The following is a 15,700-nucleotide window of genomic DNA, read 5'->3' as shown; positions in this document are numbered from 1 at the left end:
CCAGCATGCATGTAATGCTTTCTCTGCTGTGTGTACCTGATTCATTCTTGCAGACAGGCAGCAAGGTGAAATTTAGAAAAAATTGCCCTCTCTAATCAAGAGTATAGGACAGGCAGAGTTTTCACTCCATTCAAGAGCAGATCAGAGAGGGCATGGCAGGAAGGGACACTGTGTTGTTGTCTCCACATCAGGATGAAACTCCGGACAGGTACTATGCCAGCAGTGGCCTGCAAGACCAGGCAAGGTCTTTCTAGTGCTTTGCTGTGTCAAGCTGGGAGACTCCTGCGGAGAAGCTTGTTGCGGAGGCTTGGCCTCCAGAAATAAGCAAGGCAGACATGTGGGTCCTAGCAAGGGTGCAAGACACAAACCATTACTCAGGTAGGGCTGGATGAGGAGCCCTGAGCAGGAATCGATGAATAAGCCATATTGCACTCAGAGTAGCCTTGAGAGACATCACGGAGAGCTTTGAGTCATAATTTATAGGAATAAGCTATACGGGTATGCATACATCATTACATCGGCCTATGTGTGTGCAGGCTGGAGGGGCTTGTGTCACTTTAGGTGTACTAATTAGTTACAGTAGTCATCTCTGTGTTTAGACAAGCCTAAAATGAAGGGGTGCATTATCATCATGCCAGAAGTCCGAGGGCTCCTCTTAATTAGTATCTCTCAGTGTGTGAAGGTTTTTATAAAGTAAATCTGTACAGCTGTGATATTCTCCTGGACTTGCATCTCCCAAGGCGGAAGAGTTGAAATTATCTGTGAGCTGAGATCACCAGCAAAAATATCCCCTGCAGGAGTAGAGAGAGGGGAGCTCCTGGCTATATTTTAATATTCGTTAGGCAGTGCTTAAACATCTCTCCTGAATTATTTAAATTAAATAATCAGACTTTACACCTGGGAGTAGCTGTGTTGGTATCTAGGCTGTAGTCTACTCCTACTGGAGTCAAGTGTGACAAGGTTTTGGGTACAGCAAAAGTAGCACTTCTGTTGTAGTCCCAGTTTACCCAAATTCTCTTGGCAGCCCTTTGAATGCTGCCACAGATCAGGGAAGCCCCTGCTGCTTCAGGAAAGCAGCTTTTCCCCCTCCAGAACCCATTTGGAATAATGAAGCACTCTTTTTCCCCAGGGTTAGCGAGCCATTGAGTCAGCCACAGGAGACCGATGCCCTCCAGGTCATGAAGGCAGCGCTTGGTACCGAAGCAGGGGGTCAAACCTACCTTGTTACCCACTCATCTTCTTAGCAAGCCAACGATATCCAGCGCAGTGGGAGGGTGTGGAGGAGTGCCAAAGATACAGTGTTTAACAGGCTTAATGTCTTGCCACTCTAGCAAGCCCAGGGTTGCATCACAGCATTGTTCTCCTAAGAAGATGGATGAAGCAAAGAAGGATTTGACGAATTCTTTGGGTAGGAGCCCCAAACCTCCTGATACCAGCAATGAGTCTTCATGCTGGGACTGCAGTCCAGGAATGAGTTTGTTGCTTCCCAATAGCTGCAACCAGGGGCCAAATAAATACTCAGCCTTTAGACAAAAGGCATTTTATGCGGATGTCCTCACTCCGGGAGCCTCCAACATCTCTGGGGTAAGTGCAAAGCAATTCTCTTTCTACCACTGTCCTTCTGAAATGGAAAAACCTATGGTACACCTGGTATGGAGAAATACAGTTTTCACCCCAGGTCCTAGCCCTCTATTTTGGTCAGAGACCTTTGTGCAAGACCTTGACCCTTACAAAGTGAAGCCATAAGGCTTTTCCTGATCATAGTTGTGCTGCCCTCCTCAGCAGCCAGTGCTGTCACTGTCATGACGTTGACAGGGTTAGGATGCTAGCATGGCAGGGCTTGTGCTTGTGACTGCAGATGATATTTGGAAGCAAAACCCTAATGACTGCCTGCCTAATCAGCCCCAAATCTTGAGCTGACATCAGGCTGCAGTTTGCTGACGAATCCTCTGCCTCTCTGTGCATTGGGCTGAAGTTTCCAGGTATTTGTGCCTCTCTGAGCCTTTTCTGACCATTACTCACAGTATCTGTTGTCCCTAAAGCTCTAGTAAAGTTGGTCTTACAGCCTCACTCTCTCTCTTGACCCCTATAACCCTACCCTCCCACTGTGCCACAGCTGTGCTTTATCTCTGACACTTCCCTCACATGCTGCCTTTCAGGATGTTTGTGCTGGCCCCCGAATGTACCATGCTTTGCTAAGACAGGCGGACCTCGAGCAGCACACCCCTAAAGGTAAATCTACTGGGAGGAAACGTGATGTGGCAGGAAATGGATCCATGACTCTTATGGTGGCTTATAGTGAGCATGCTAGGAAATAGGCTGATGACTCTAGGATAGTGCTCTGCTTTCATTCTCCTGTCAGTGCCAGGAATGGTGCTGAGCTGCTTGAATGCCCCATGAAAAGTTCATTTCGTTTAGAGGTGGAGCAAAGTGATCTGATTGGGTGGTAGAACCATGCTCCCTTTTTTCCTGGCTGTATCCCCCCAGGGTTCAGCATAGACTGCATCGCTGCCTAGGGGAGTTTGATGCTACAGGCCATATGCCAGGAGAGCACTGACTGTGCGTGTGTTATCATTGCATATGGAGCCAGCAGTGCCGCTTTCCTGTGAAAATGGGACCTGCCCATAAGAGCTGTATTCAGGGTCTAGGTACCCATAGCCAAAATCACAGTCTTCTCTCATTTATTCATTCTGCATCCAGCTGCACCCCAGAGCAGCTTATTCTCCCTAGATGCAAGGGGTCTTTGTGTATACAGAGCTGCTGGTCCCACCTGCTCGCAAGAGCTTGTTGTATCATGGATGCTCAAATATAGGAACAGAACATGGTAGCAAGGTTTGCCAGCACTCTCCTGGCCTCTAGAGCACTCCTGAGGATATGGATCATAGGCTGGCAGCGGGTGGGGAGACAGTGTGCATGTGAGAGGATTTTAGTCTTAGAGAAAGATGGTAACTATATATACCACCTTCCTGTGCTTAGAAGTGACATTTATTTTCATGAGTGAGGACAAATGACTGCATCCTCAAGTGAATCTTGACAAGCTAGACTCATCCCTAACAAGTGGAGACAGGTCTCTATTTATGATCTGCTGCTTCTTCAAGGGGGAAGAAGCTATCAAGCTGGAAATGTAAATGCAAATGAAACGCTAAGTATTGACATAAATAGTTGATAGAGCACAAAGTGCCATAATGGATGGTGCCATGGATTTTGCAACAATGAAGTGACAAAATTGGAACAGCTGTGCTCCCTGACAACAAATATAAATCAGGGCCATTCTGTAAAGACCCCAAGCAAGAGATAAGCATGAGGCTAAAGGAGCTGTAGTAATCCCTCTGCATTTTAGAGATTCCTTGAAATTATTGTAAGCATGCATGTTAGTGTGGACAATGGAAATGTTTAGGATCATATTTATTCTGGACTAGGCACCCTTCCTAAGAGAGGGGAATAAAGAGAGAAGAGTCAGTTCAGTGGCTCTTTCTTTTAGTCCCTGGGCAGACAATGTATAGCTATGGTGGTTGTGTCACAGGCCATCTAAGAAGGGCAAGGGACGCACCTCTTAGAGGACCCTTTCTCTACTTGATCATCCTGAAACGTGTCTGGCTTCAGCATTATTGGCTGTTCTTGCACAATTGCTTTGACATCAAGGGGTCACATCCAATATGCAAGCACAAGCACACAGAGCAGGGTGAAGGATTGGGTCCAGAGTTTGACATCCAAAATACCTGCTTATGAGCCAGAACCTTAAGCTTTTCCTTGGTAAAGTGTGAAAGTTCATCAGATGAAAAGCTCTCACTCCACTAAAATCTATTTTTAGCTCAATGCTTAACTGTCTAGGGAATAGAGCTTTTTAAAGCTTGCATGCAATTACTTAATTTAGGTTAAGCTTCAAATTCCCAGTTTGCTGCTGTTCTATTATTTGTGGCTTGTTTAGCAATATAAACAGTTTAGTTTATTTATGGGGTAAATGACATGGTTTAATTTCAGCCAGTTCTTGGAAATGTATACTTTTTACTTAGTCCAAATTTCCATTGAAAACATTTGGCCAAATTGTGAGACTGTTAGCTGTTTAACTCAATTTTTTCTCACACCACTGCTGATGTGAGTGGGAGGTTTGCTTGATCAAAAACTGAGGAGAGGTTTGTCCTAAGTAAGGTGTGAATAGGGACTTCAGCTTGTAAAAATGACCTGAGCAGCTTGTTGTCTCCTGCAATATTCATAGGCCCTTTATCACCATCTTGACCGAGTTCCTCCCAGCTGAGGAGGACTGACTTGTGGTCTCGGAGCAGCCCAGGGAGGCAGGGGAATCCCACCCCCTTCTGAGAGTGAGGGAAACTGTGCACTAGAGACAGTAAGTTGCCCATGATCATGTAGAGAGTCTGTAGCAAAGCTGAGAACAGAGCAGAGATCCTTAGAGCCAGGTCAGTGCTCTACCTCCTAATAAGGTGCATAACAGTGATTCTCAGTGGAGGCTTCTTCTATGCCATCATTTTGATGCTGAGAAACCATAATGACATATTGCAGCAGGAAAAAAGGTCTTCCTTTCTGTTTCCCATTTGATGTCTGCTTGATTTCTGTCACAAATCTAGTGAAGTGACTTCTGCAGACAACCCAAGAGACAGCACAGTCCTCCTGTGTGTGTGAATGTAAAGCAGAGTGGTGATTTCAGACATGTGTTTCTCTTTGTCTCTTAGTCACAACCTTCAAGATGCCTGAGGACTTCGGAAGTGTCCTGGATAAGCAAGTGATTGGACCAACCACTGAGAACCTCGTCAAGTCAGATTTCCCAGCACAATCATTTAAGCCCAAAGTGCAGATTGCCTTCCAAGGGCTTCCAGGGCAATGCTCTCGGAAGATTGAAGTAGAGAGGTAAGTAACCAGAAAGTGGCTAGAGACATTATTATGGAATGGACACAGCAGATTAGGGTGTTGATTTTTTGCTTTCAAGACATGACATGTCAAAAGTCTTTAGGAAAATGCTATCCTGTAATGCAGGGGTCCCCGAAGTGGGGTGTGCACATCGTGGGGAGTGCACAAGACAATTCACTGGGATGCAGGAAGAAAGTATCTTTTTAAAATGGTGTCTTTTTCTCATCCTTTTTTAATTTCTAGTTTTGTATATGCTCTATAATGTACATAATATGTTAGTACAGTGGTGCATGTGTATAGTTCATAAATTGGACTAGATGATAGTTGTAGGTCCCTTCCAACTGAACTATTATTCTACAGATGAAGAAATATTCATGTATGTGGTATGTGCTCAAAAACGTTTTTACAGATAGGGGGTACATGATCAAATAGTGGAGTTACAGGCATGGGAGCCCTTCTAGGCACATTAAGTGGTTATTTTCCCCATTCAAAACAGGAGAAGACGGCTATATGTCACCACCGATATTGCTCAGCTCTTAGCCAGCAAGGGGATAGACTCAAATCAGCTGATGCCAAGGCACCAGGATCTTGACAATATGCCAACTATTGAGGAGAAGAAAGATCCTGTCTTTCCCATCTACCTCCCATTAAAGGTAAGAGTGTGTTTGGCACTTGTGATCTATCTCATTGCTTATAACACAAGATGTCTCTGAGAATTGCAGAACACTTAGCCATCATTGATACAACAAGCCATACAACAAGGAAATGCTTTAAAGCAGGTTTGGGCCCTGAAGTATCTCTACAAGATGCTGAGCATCTTCAGGGTGCCCACAACTTCCATCAGAACTAAAAGTCCTTGAGGGTGCTCTTCACTGTTATTTCTGTGCCCAAAGAAAAGGTGTTGTCTCATGTTTCCTTCCGGATGTAGTAGTCAGCAGCATTACCCTGTGAGACCTCTCCAGGTGGTGTCTCTGCTAGGAAACGGCTAGAGGTACAAATATTGCTGTTTGAGAGCAGACTGTTGATCAAAGATCAGCACAGCTTTTGTACCTGGACTGTTTTCCCTTTTTGTAGCCCATGTAGGAACAGCATGTTAGTTTTCCTCCCATGAAATTTTGTATTGGGTATTTTCTTCTCTCTGAAGTAAGACTTCATTTCACTCATGTCTTGGCTTTTTAGATATTTGACAATGACGAGTTTGACTGTCGAACTCCAGAAGAGTGGATCTCGCTAGGACTGGAGCCAGGTTCCCATGATAGAAAGCCAGTGCCCGGAAAAGCACTTTTACCTACAGATGATATACTGGGACATGGTAAAGCTTGAATGAGTTACTGCTCAAGCAAGGCAACACTAACAATTACAGGCCCATTCAGCAGAAGGGAGCATGTAGATTCCGACAAATACAGCTCTGAATAGCAGAAAACCAATAACTCATTCTGACAAGGCTCAGGCAGACAGAGCAAGAGATCAGGGATCTCAGTGACTGTTAGTCCTGCCCTGGACTGACCATTTCCACTTTTTTAGAAGTATCCTCTGCCTTTTGCCCTCCTTTCTGTGCCTGGAAGTCAGGACAGTCAAAATCTTGCTTTATTGATATGTAGGTATCAACATGGTTAGTTAATTAGCTTGAACACATTATGTTTTGCCTGGGTTTCATTGCAAGTGCAGGATCAGAAGTCAAGTTCAGACTACAGTGAAAATCTGAGTAGTAAATCTGGGGAAAATTAAGTGATGTCTGTTGTTTTCCTGTCACTCAGAGCCTTCCCAATGAGAAGACCTCACTGGGTTCAGCTGTACTGGTGTCCAGTTGTGGCTGCAGCTCAGATCAACACATCTGCACTAGCTTTAAAGCATAGGAAGTGGCATGCATGCTGACTGCAGCTCCAGGGCAATTTTAGAGGCTTAGCTGTCTGCAAAACCTAAGCATAAAACATAAACTGTGTGGATCCCCGGGCAGCCAGTGCTTGATGGCCGAGTTCTGCTTGCAGCTGGCTTGGGGACCACTACACCTCCCCAGCTTGAGTGGACACTTCTGCACACAAATAGTCAGACCCTTTAGGCCCTGGGGGAAGTGAGACCTCTGGCATCTGTATAGTGCCAGCACTGTTGCAGATTCCTATAGCCTGGACCTGTGATTAATATCTGTTCTCAACTTCAGAATAATGCTGTCCTGACCTGTATCTATATTGATATCGATATAGATACTGAGATAGAGATATATATATATTTGATTAGCACGTCCCAGCGTTTAATAGGATTTGAACAGTTAAGAGTTAGATGCCCTGGGAATGACCCAGAGAAGTAATAGACTTGGGAAGAAGGTACAGGGTTTTACACCCACTCCAAATTAGAAGGAAGACTCATGTGGAGGGTGACACAAGGCTAGAGCTGCACGTGGGAAAGGAGAATGGGATCACCAGAGAGCCCATGTGGGTAATGAGGCATCATGGATCAAGGGGTGAAGGAATCAGGTTGCAGAGGAGTCCCCAGGTGAGGGCTGAAAGAGAGCGTGTCAGGGCATACAGGACCCAAATGTGAGACTGTGACTGCAAAGAGTGAGTGAGAATGCCTGAAGCAGGCACTGGGAGGGTGGTCCACAGGGAACTCACAGAGGTAAGAGGTGGACAATGGAGGTCTCAGGTGTGTGCAAACAGTTGGAAATGCTAAACTGTAAAACCTGAGTTCATTATTTAGTTGATCACAGCAGAAATTATGTGAGATTGACTGAGATTCAAGCTAGTAAATGGATTTGACTGTAACCTCACAACTGTGGTCAGGAAAGTCTGTTTTCTGTAGCCTCCAGGAGAATGGTTTAATCTTGTTTTAATCCTTCATTCTCTCAGAGGACCCCAAAAACCAGAAGTTAATCTACAAGTGGATTGATGTTGGTGTTCTGGATTATGACAAGGAGACAGAGCTCTACTTGGTCCATAAAACAGATAAGAGTGGGCTGGTGAGGGATGAAGAAGGGAGACCCATCCTCAATGGAGGAATAACTCTAGAAGGTATGTTTCATGTCAGGCCTTTTGGGACCTGACATACATTCTGCCATTACCCATGCTGGTCCTTGGTAGAGATGGGAAGGATGTCAAGAAATCATTTAATTCTCCCTGTTAACACTCTTGACACAGTGTCTCCCTGTTTAACCAGTCCTGAGACACCTCTAGGGGAGAGAACTCCAAACCTAATTTGGCAGCCTGTTTGAGGCCTCCCCTTCTGGAGATACCTTTCCTATTTCTCTGTATCTCATCTTTACTGCCTTCAAGACAAGTTAAACAATGGTCTTTCTGGGCCAGTGACATCTTGAGGGAGTATGTCAACAGATTAAGATGAAGTACCCCCCTTTTGAAAGGTTTGGAGATGCTGCTAGTTCCGTGCTCCTTGTCTCTTGCTGTCCTCAGCTTTGGTCCCTCATCTTGCTCTCCAGTAAGCCAACCCAATTATATTGTCCATCAAAAAGCTGCTGCCAGCATTGCAAGCAATTCTGAACTTTGTGTTGCCTGTGGACTCTTGTAAGATTTACTTCCATTTCCCAGGAAGAGCCCCGTTGTTGTCATGTCAGTACTGGGTGCCACGAGTTTGCCTGCTCTTTCTGGCTGAAGATCCCCAGGTGTTTGCACAGCGGGTAGTTTCTGCCAACAGTTTGCGTAAGAAGACACAGGCACTGCTACTCTATCACCTGTATGTGGACTGCATGCCCACAGATGGACTAAACAGCATCAGTGAGAAGAGCCTGGGGAAAATGAAGCTGTTGGCTCTGCATACTCCCAGACTGAAGAAGGAGAAGAGGTAAAACATCAAGTACATGTCTGGGGTCTCAGCCTTCCGTCCATTAACGTTGTAGGGCTTCATTAGGGATACAAATGAGTGGCAATGGAGGCAGATCTTCAGCATCCAACTCATAGGTTGTGGATCTCATCTGCTTTCCAGCCTGTGCATACTACCTTCTTGCCCAGAGTGTCATCGGAAGTAGGTAGGACAAGAAGCCCAGGGACACGTGTACAGGATGGGTGATCTGTCAGTATTCCCAGATGAAGTAAATGTACTTCATATGCAGATCCACTGTGCCATGCTTACACCTGCAGTTAAGTGGCCTTCAACAGCAGGAAGGTTGGACAGAAATGCCATGGGTTACCTTGCTGTCTTCCTGTGCTTTCAGAGAGCAGATCAGTCATTGCTGAATTGATCTGCAGACCACCAGCTGTCTCCAGAGAGTTGGCTGTTGTCTGCTGGTGACTCTTCTAAACAGCTGCTAAAATCAAAAGAAGATCTGCACAGCCTGAAACAAACAGAACAGGAGATCTCCACCTGGATATAATCAAGTGTCTCTTTGAGATGCAGTTCATATCAGGAAGGCATTTTAAGAGTCCCTGGGCTGATGAATCATGAGCCATTGGTGGTGTCGCTAGGAATCAGCCATGACTGATTGCCCTGCTCAGAGACAGGAAGGTGTGAAGGGCTGCATGGTCTGCCAGCCTAAACTAGGGAGTAGGAGAGTAATTACTCTGTGAGCAGAAATGTAGGTATAAAGAAAAGTACTCTGCCTGCTTGAGGTGAAAGATGACGATTTCCTAGGGCAAACAGAGCAGGGCCTCAGCATTTATACATGTTTTGGCTAAGGAAACTGATTTCAAGAGGTGTTCAGCAGGGAGGACAGCTTGGATAGCCCAGCTTCTCCAGAACTGCGAGCTAGCTTCCTCAGTTGTTTTTTGCCCCTCCTCTCTGTAATGCTTCGCCCTCTGCACACCCCCAGTGGCAATTTTGCTTTGATCTGAAAAGACACTTGAGAAGGCTGCAGTCTTAGGCCCAGGTCCCCACTTGCCTCTGTCATTAAACATCCAGTTGATAGCTTTGCTGGCTGCTTCATTGTCTGCACAGCTCTCCTAATGCATTCAGTAGCAGGTGAGCTTCTGGGTTAGCAAGTCCAGAAGGGAGGGAGTGAAGGGTGGGTTTTACAGTAAAGCAACAGACAGACTTCTGCTCAAACGCTGTTTCCATGTCTTGTAACAGGGTGTTAGACCGTATGTGCTGCTTGGAGAAAGAAGTGAGATTAGACTATGAACGCACCATGAACAGGATCAGCTTTGACAGAGTTGTCACTTCCAAACCTCAGACGTTTTCTTATGTCACCCTGCCAGACAAAGAGGAGAAGAAAGTTCCAGAGAAAGGTATGGGACACAGTGAAGCAGTCTGACGTCGGCATGGTTATAGGATCTCTTGTCTTCGATAGGATTCATGCTTTGCTGCAGAAACTCTCAGGTTCATGTTAATGATTAGGGCTCATAAGGGGCAGCAGCAGGAGATTATAAGAGACTTTTGAGTATGTCTGCTCTTTTTTAGGGTATATTTGCATGTTCATGTTACCATCCATCAGCTAAGCTGCAGTAACTCTGCAAGTGTACCCTTAATGGCACCAAATGCATGGCAGTGTAATTAGCTTAACTGCCTTCAGCTCTGCATTGTGCTGGGGCTGGCTGCCTTCCATTTGCTGTGCTCAGCTGTGGCATCCCTCAGGTGTGAAAAAGGGTTCAGGCTTCTTTAGAGTCCCAAACTGGAGAAAAATGACCACAGTAAAACGTGGGGGAGCGTATTTTGTGCACTTTCATCTTCCAAAGGTTGGAATGCCTTGAGATGGTTCACAAGTGGAATCTCACAGATGAGATGACTCAGCTGTGCCTTGAAGCCTCAGTGGGAAAATTCTTCAAGTTGAATGTTCTTTCTCATGGAAACTTCATGAGCCAAAGCCTCAGGAAAGTCAATCACCAAGACAGACCCTCAACCCCTAATGGGAAGCTGCAGAAAGTCTCTGCTGCAGAGCAGAGGCTCTCCCTTTCATCTAGCCATCTGCTGAAACATGCTAAGACCTGTGCATCAGAGGAGAATGCTTTTCACAAGCACTGTCCCAAAGGGAGCTGTACTCTTCCTCTAAGACAGAAGGTGGGATGGCCATTGCAGGCAATAATGTGTTCTTTTTTTCGGTGCCAGGGCTCATCTGGATCCCAGACTATCCTTTTGATGAACAACAATCAGATTTCAACTTTGTCTCACTCCTGACCAGGCCAGAAGTCATCCTTCTCCTTACACAGGTGCAAGATGAGTGCAACAAAGCAGCCACCATGTCTCTGTTTAACTCAACCTTACCCAAGCATGTCTGCTTGGAGGAGTTTGAACAGATCCAGACCCAGACCTTCACTCAGGTGAGTGGAGGAAGCGTTGTGGGTGAACACATGGAGCAGCCAGCAGGGCTGTCCGTGTGCATTAGACAGGTGCAGCAGCTGCAGATTGATTCCCTGGAAATGGATGAGCTTTTAAATGAGACATTGTGGGTGGGGCAGGGAGGAATTTGCATGTGCATGTCAAATTTACTGGGATGTCGGGAGAATAGGCTGAAGGAGCCATAGGCCCCTAGTTAGCATCAGCCATTGCTGACCATGCTGTTAGTCATGTGTTGAACAAGTGGCTGCATAGGGCTACAACCTCTCCTTCCTCCTCCAGGTCTCCAAGCAGATAACAAACCTGGTTGGCACTCAAAATTTTCCTTTTTTTTTTTTTTGTTTTTATTTCCCCATTTCTCCAGCTGCAAGGCACAAGAGCTTTGATTCCTCCTGAAGCACTCATGGGGGTAATGTTTTTCTCCATTCTGTGTTCTTTATGTACTTAATTAAATTACTCTGCTTGCAATGCCAGCAGACAGACTATGACAAAAATTTGCAACTCTGTGGTAACTCTTGCCAGAAGATCTTCATGCCCTCTAAATGAGGGCAGTACATTGCACCCTGGATGTGTCCACACAGAGCAGTTTGCAGAGGGTTACACAGTAAATCAGCAGCAGAGGGCATGTGCTGGTCCTTCCCAGTCCCATGCTGTTTCAGCTAGGCAGTGCTGTCATCCACTCAGTGACTGAGGTTGTTTTATTACACACAAACAGCAGCTGCCTGTGGAGCAAAAGTGACACTTGGTGGTATTTTAATAAATTAAAACACTGCAGACTGCTGCTGCCCTTGGCTTCTTCCCCTCTTTCTCCTCACTTGTCAAGAGAAGACAACATTCTGTCCTTTACTTGCTCATCATACTGTCTACACAACTTTTTATGAGGTGCCCTGACACAGGCAGCTCCAAGGATACTGCTCTATAGAAAAGAGAACAAAAAGGAAACACTGTGTATAAAAACAAAGAATAGAGCACTCCCACTTTTTAATATCAGGCTTTCTTTTTGTAGGTTTTTTAGTCAGTGAAGGAGATGTATGGCCCGGTTCAGATGCCACGTGTGTGTGAATGGATTTGAGAGCCACTGTTTAGCTGCTACAGTTGTTTTTCACTGCAGAGAAAGGTCCAGCAGTTGCAGCTAGCAGCTAACCTCGCCATACTGCTTTTCCATCAGCCCTTGGAGCATTACACAGCTCGCTTTTTTAATTTGCCCTAGGTTCAGATGTTTCTCAAGGATACTTGGATCAATACTCTAAAGAGTGCGGTAAAGAGCAGCCTGAGAGATTCAGGCAAAGACTGGTACAACCTGAAACAGAGCCACTGGGATGTCTACCAGATGTCCAAACTGTGTAAGCTGATGAAGCGCATCAAATTCATGCTTCAGGACTCTCTGCGGTGTCTCGTCCAGAACTCACTGATCAGCTTCACCCAGCTTTTGCTGGATGCTTGCCATGGTATCCTGAATTGCTCAAAGAACATGGAATGGGGAGATGACCTCATCAATAGTCCCTACAGGTAAGGAAAGGAGAGAAAAAAAGGGTGGAAAGAACAGAAAAGTGTAGTGCCATTATCTTTCTAACTACTGTTTTTGCGAGCAAGCTTTGCACTGTATGGGGGCTTTAAGCTGGGCTGTTTCCCCCAGTCCTCCCACCTTACACATTTGCTTGAGTATGGAAGAATGACACAGAGCTGGCTGCTCTGTTAGGACAGATTTCAAGTTGCTATTAGTGATATGAGGCAGCCCATCAGAACCAAGGTCTGCTACTTTGACATACTGTTCTAAAGATTAGCCGCTTTCGGCATTCTTTGGGGAGCAAATAATTACTATTTAGCTTTTTTCTGGAGGCCAGGAAGAAGAGTACCAGGAGGTAGGGTTGCTTAATTCCATTCTTGGATTAAACCTCAGGAGTAGGATCTGGCCTGGAATCTCTAAAGAATACCAAATTCGGGTTGTCACAGTGCCTAGAATTTTCTTCCACTGGGTATTGATTTAAGGATTTCTGCCCCTTATGGTATTAAAAAAGGAAGGTTTAGAAATTGAAAATGGAAAGAAAAAAACCCTGCCACTCACGTGAGGCCTTTTGCCTTGAAATCAGTGGAAGTCTTGACGTTGACTTCAGCTGATCCTGAGTCATGCTGGTAACATACATGATTGGGAGATAGTGAATATAACTTCTTGAAAGTTACTCCTGCATTTTAGGAGTATATTGGAAATGCTGAATGCCTGATTTGAAGAGCATCTGCATAATGCAATATCTGCATAAAGCAGCTCCAGTTCTCAACATAAGGTTATGACTTTTGGGGATCCTGGTATGGCATGTTTTACACTTCCTTTACCTTTGATAGATAAGAGTTTTCAATGCCTTTACTGGTAAATTCAGAACACAGTGTTTCATACCTTCAACTGCATGTGACAGTCCTCCTCTCCCCTCTTTCTTTTCCTGTGCAGTAGACATTTTAGTATCAGCACCAGAGCAATATGGCTGTGTGCCATTGTCTCAAAAAGCATCCCTGTTCTTCCTTATCTCTTCCCACTGCAGGCCTCAAAGGAATCCGCTCTTTGTCACAGACCTTGTGCTAGACAGCAGTGGCGTTCACTTCAGCCCCCCTGTGGAGAGCTTTGAGAAGTCCCTCATTTCCCTGTTCGACAAGGGAATCCTGGTTACTCACACTGTCCCACACCTGGAGAAGGTGAATTCTCTGCATCAACAGTGATATAGCTGTGCAAGTCTCAGTGCATTGCAGCATGGTGTAGACACCCCTGAGCTTGTACTGAGGGAGAGATTTGCAGAAGGAGGTAGTTGGGAATCCAGTTAAATGTGGGCACAGCACTATGCTAATGCAGTTCTATTCTGACAGGATTTCTTCAAGCTCTCCAACTGTGTAGCTGTTTTATCTGGTTGCTATCTCTGATTTGGTGCTGCACGTTCTGTGGAAACATGTCCCAAGTAACCTGGCTGCCCTAAGTGCATGGCAGCTGCTAAAAGCAAACTCATAAAGGAAATAGCACTTTTTCCAGTGCTGCCAGTCTGGTGCAGATCTCTTCTGCATATGCATCTTTCTTCCTGTTACTGTGAAAGACCTGTCTCCCTAGATTCTGTTCTTTGGGGGGAGGAACATAAAACTGATAAAACAATTCCTGACACAATGTAGAAGGAGGGACTACATGACTTCCCAAAGGTGCCACTAGTGATTGTCTCACCCCTCTCATGAGGAGGCCTGGTTATCTCTGCTAGTCTTGAAAGACCTCTCTCCTTCCTCCTCCAGTACGTGTTGGAGAATATACTTATCACAGGCACACCCTTGCTGGACTCAGTGGGATTGCACGAACCAGAAGTGGAAGAACTACGAGAGGCTATGCAGTCTGCCATTCAAAAGGCACTGATCCCTCTCCAAGCCTACGCCAAGAGATATGAGAAGTTCTTAGAGCTAAATAACAATGACATCCAGTTCTTTGTAAGGTAAGTGGCTTCTGACAAAGGCAGCTCTAACCCAAATGGCAAGCCTTTTCAGAAGCTGTTGCGTGGATGTGTGTGAGAATGCAGGACCTGTTCTTAGACCACGAATGTGCATGGCGTGCCTCAGATGTGAGATCAGGCATCCATCACAGGCAGCCTTCAACCGTGGGCAATGGTCCATGCTTTTAGAGGACATTGGTGGTGGTAGCGAGAATTTCTTCCTGCCTCTGACAGCAGTCACATTCCTGTCATGTTTGTAAGTGTAATTGGAGATATTAATGGCCCTAAAAATGACTCATCCTATTTGAAAATCCAGTTAGCATACTTGACTCTGACCTCCTTCAAATAGCGTCTGTTCAGGTTGATAACATTCTGTAGAAAGTAATGTTTTCTTTTGTTTCAGCCTCATTGTTTTCACTGCCAAACTATTTGCAGCTACACTGTCCATTAGCCTCTGTTACTTGAATGGTCTTCTTTTTAGGCCTTACCTTTTCTCCAAACAGTGGGACTGAAACCCCTTTTTCTCTTTTGTTACTCAAGCTTAATCAATTTTCAAATCCCATCTGACAAATTCTGGTCTCTTCCTAGAACACACTAAAGTGCCTGCCCTCCCCGAAGGTGCCTCCTGATCTTGCCCTGTTTACACCAGTGCTTTCGTTTTGTCTTTCCTTCTCGCCTTATTACCTCTTTCATCTCTTTATTCCACTCATTTTCTGCAGTTAAAATACTTTGTGCTCTTATTCTACTCCACACCTATGGTGCTCTAAAACCCATTGTAGATTTGGATCTGTCCCTTCCCTTGCTCCCCAGTAATGTTGCTCAGCTACATACCAGTTCCGTGTCTTCTCCTATACACACCTTCTGAAACTGGGGGCCTCTCTACACCGCTACATGGGTGTAGCTGCAGGTAGGCATAGGCACCCTGGCTTCCTCTGCTTGGCGTTGGTAACCATAGCAGTGAAGACCCTGAAGCAGAGCCTTCAGTGCAGGCTGGTCACCCATATAGATGGATTTTACATGGGATGTCTTTGCTATATAGTTTCCCATGCTCAGTTAAAGTTAGCACTCATGTACTTGACTGTGATACAAACATGCCTCACTTTCTATGTAGGCATATTTTTGGTTGTAAGGTCTAGAAGGCAGTGGTACCTCTCAGTCTGTGCTTGTAGAAA

At 45.4% G+C, this 15,700-nt stretch overlaps 1 protein-coding gene across 1 annotated transcript in view; it reads left to right on the top strand.

Annotated features, from left to right (window-relative positions):
* The first annotated feature begins 1,371 nt into the window (after positions 1-1,371).
* Positions 1,372-15,700, top strand: part of DNAH1 (dynein axonemal heavy chain 1) — a 71,900-nt gene continuing 57,571 nt past the window's right edge. The window contains 12 exon segments of the mRNA XM_074913820.1: positions 1,372-1,584; positions 2,160-2,232; positions 4,689-4,863; positions 5,360-5,516; positions 6,043-6,175; positions 7,707-7,868; positions 8,400-8,652; positions 9,874-10,031; positions 10,849-11,060; positions 12,287-12,585; positions 13,611-13,761; positions 14,338-14,531. Coding sequence (XP_074769921.1) covers positions 1,372-1,584; positions 2,160-2,232; positions 4,689-4,863; positions 5,360-5,516; positions 6,043-6,175; positions 7,707-7,868; positions 8,400-8,652; positions 9,874-10,031; positions 10,849-11,060; positions 12,287-12,585; positions 13,611-13,761; positions 14,338-14,531 — 2,180 coding nt within the window.

The sequence above is a fragment of the Athene noctua genome, chromosome 10, assembly GCF_965140245.1.
Source record: "Athene noctua chromosome 10, bAthNoc1.hap1.1, whole genome shotgun sequence".
NCBI lineage: Eukaryota > Metazoa > Chordata > Aves > Strigiformes > Strigidae > Athene > Athene noctua.
This window is presented reverse-complemented; position numbering and strand designations above follow the sequence as displayed.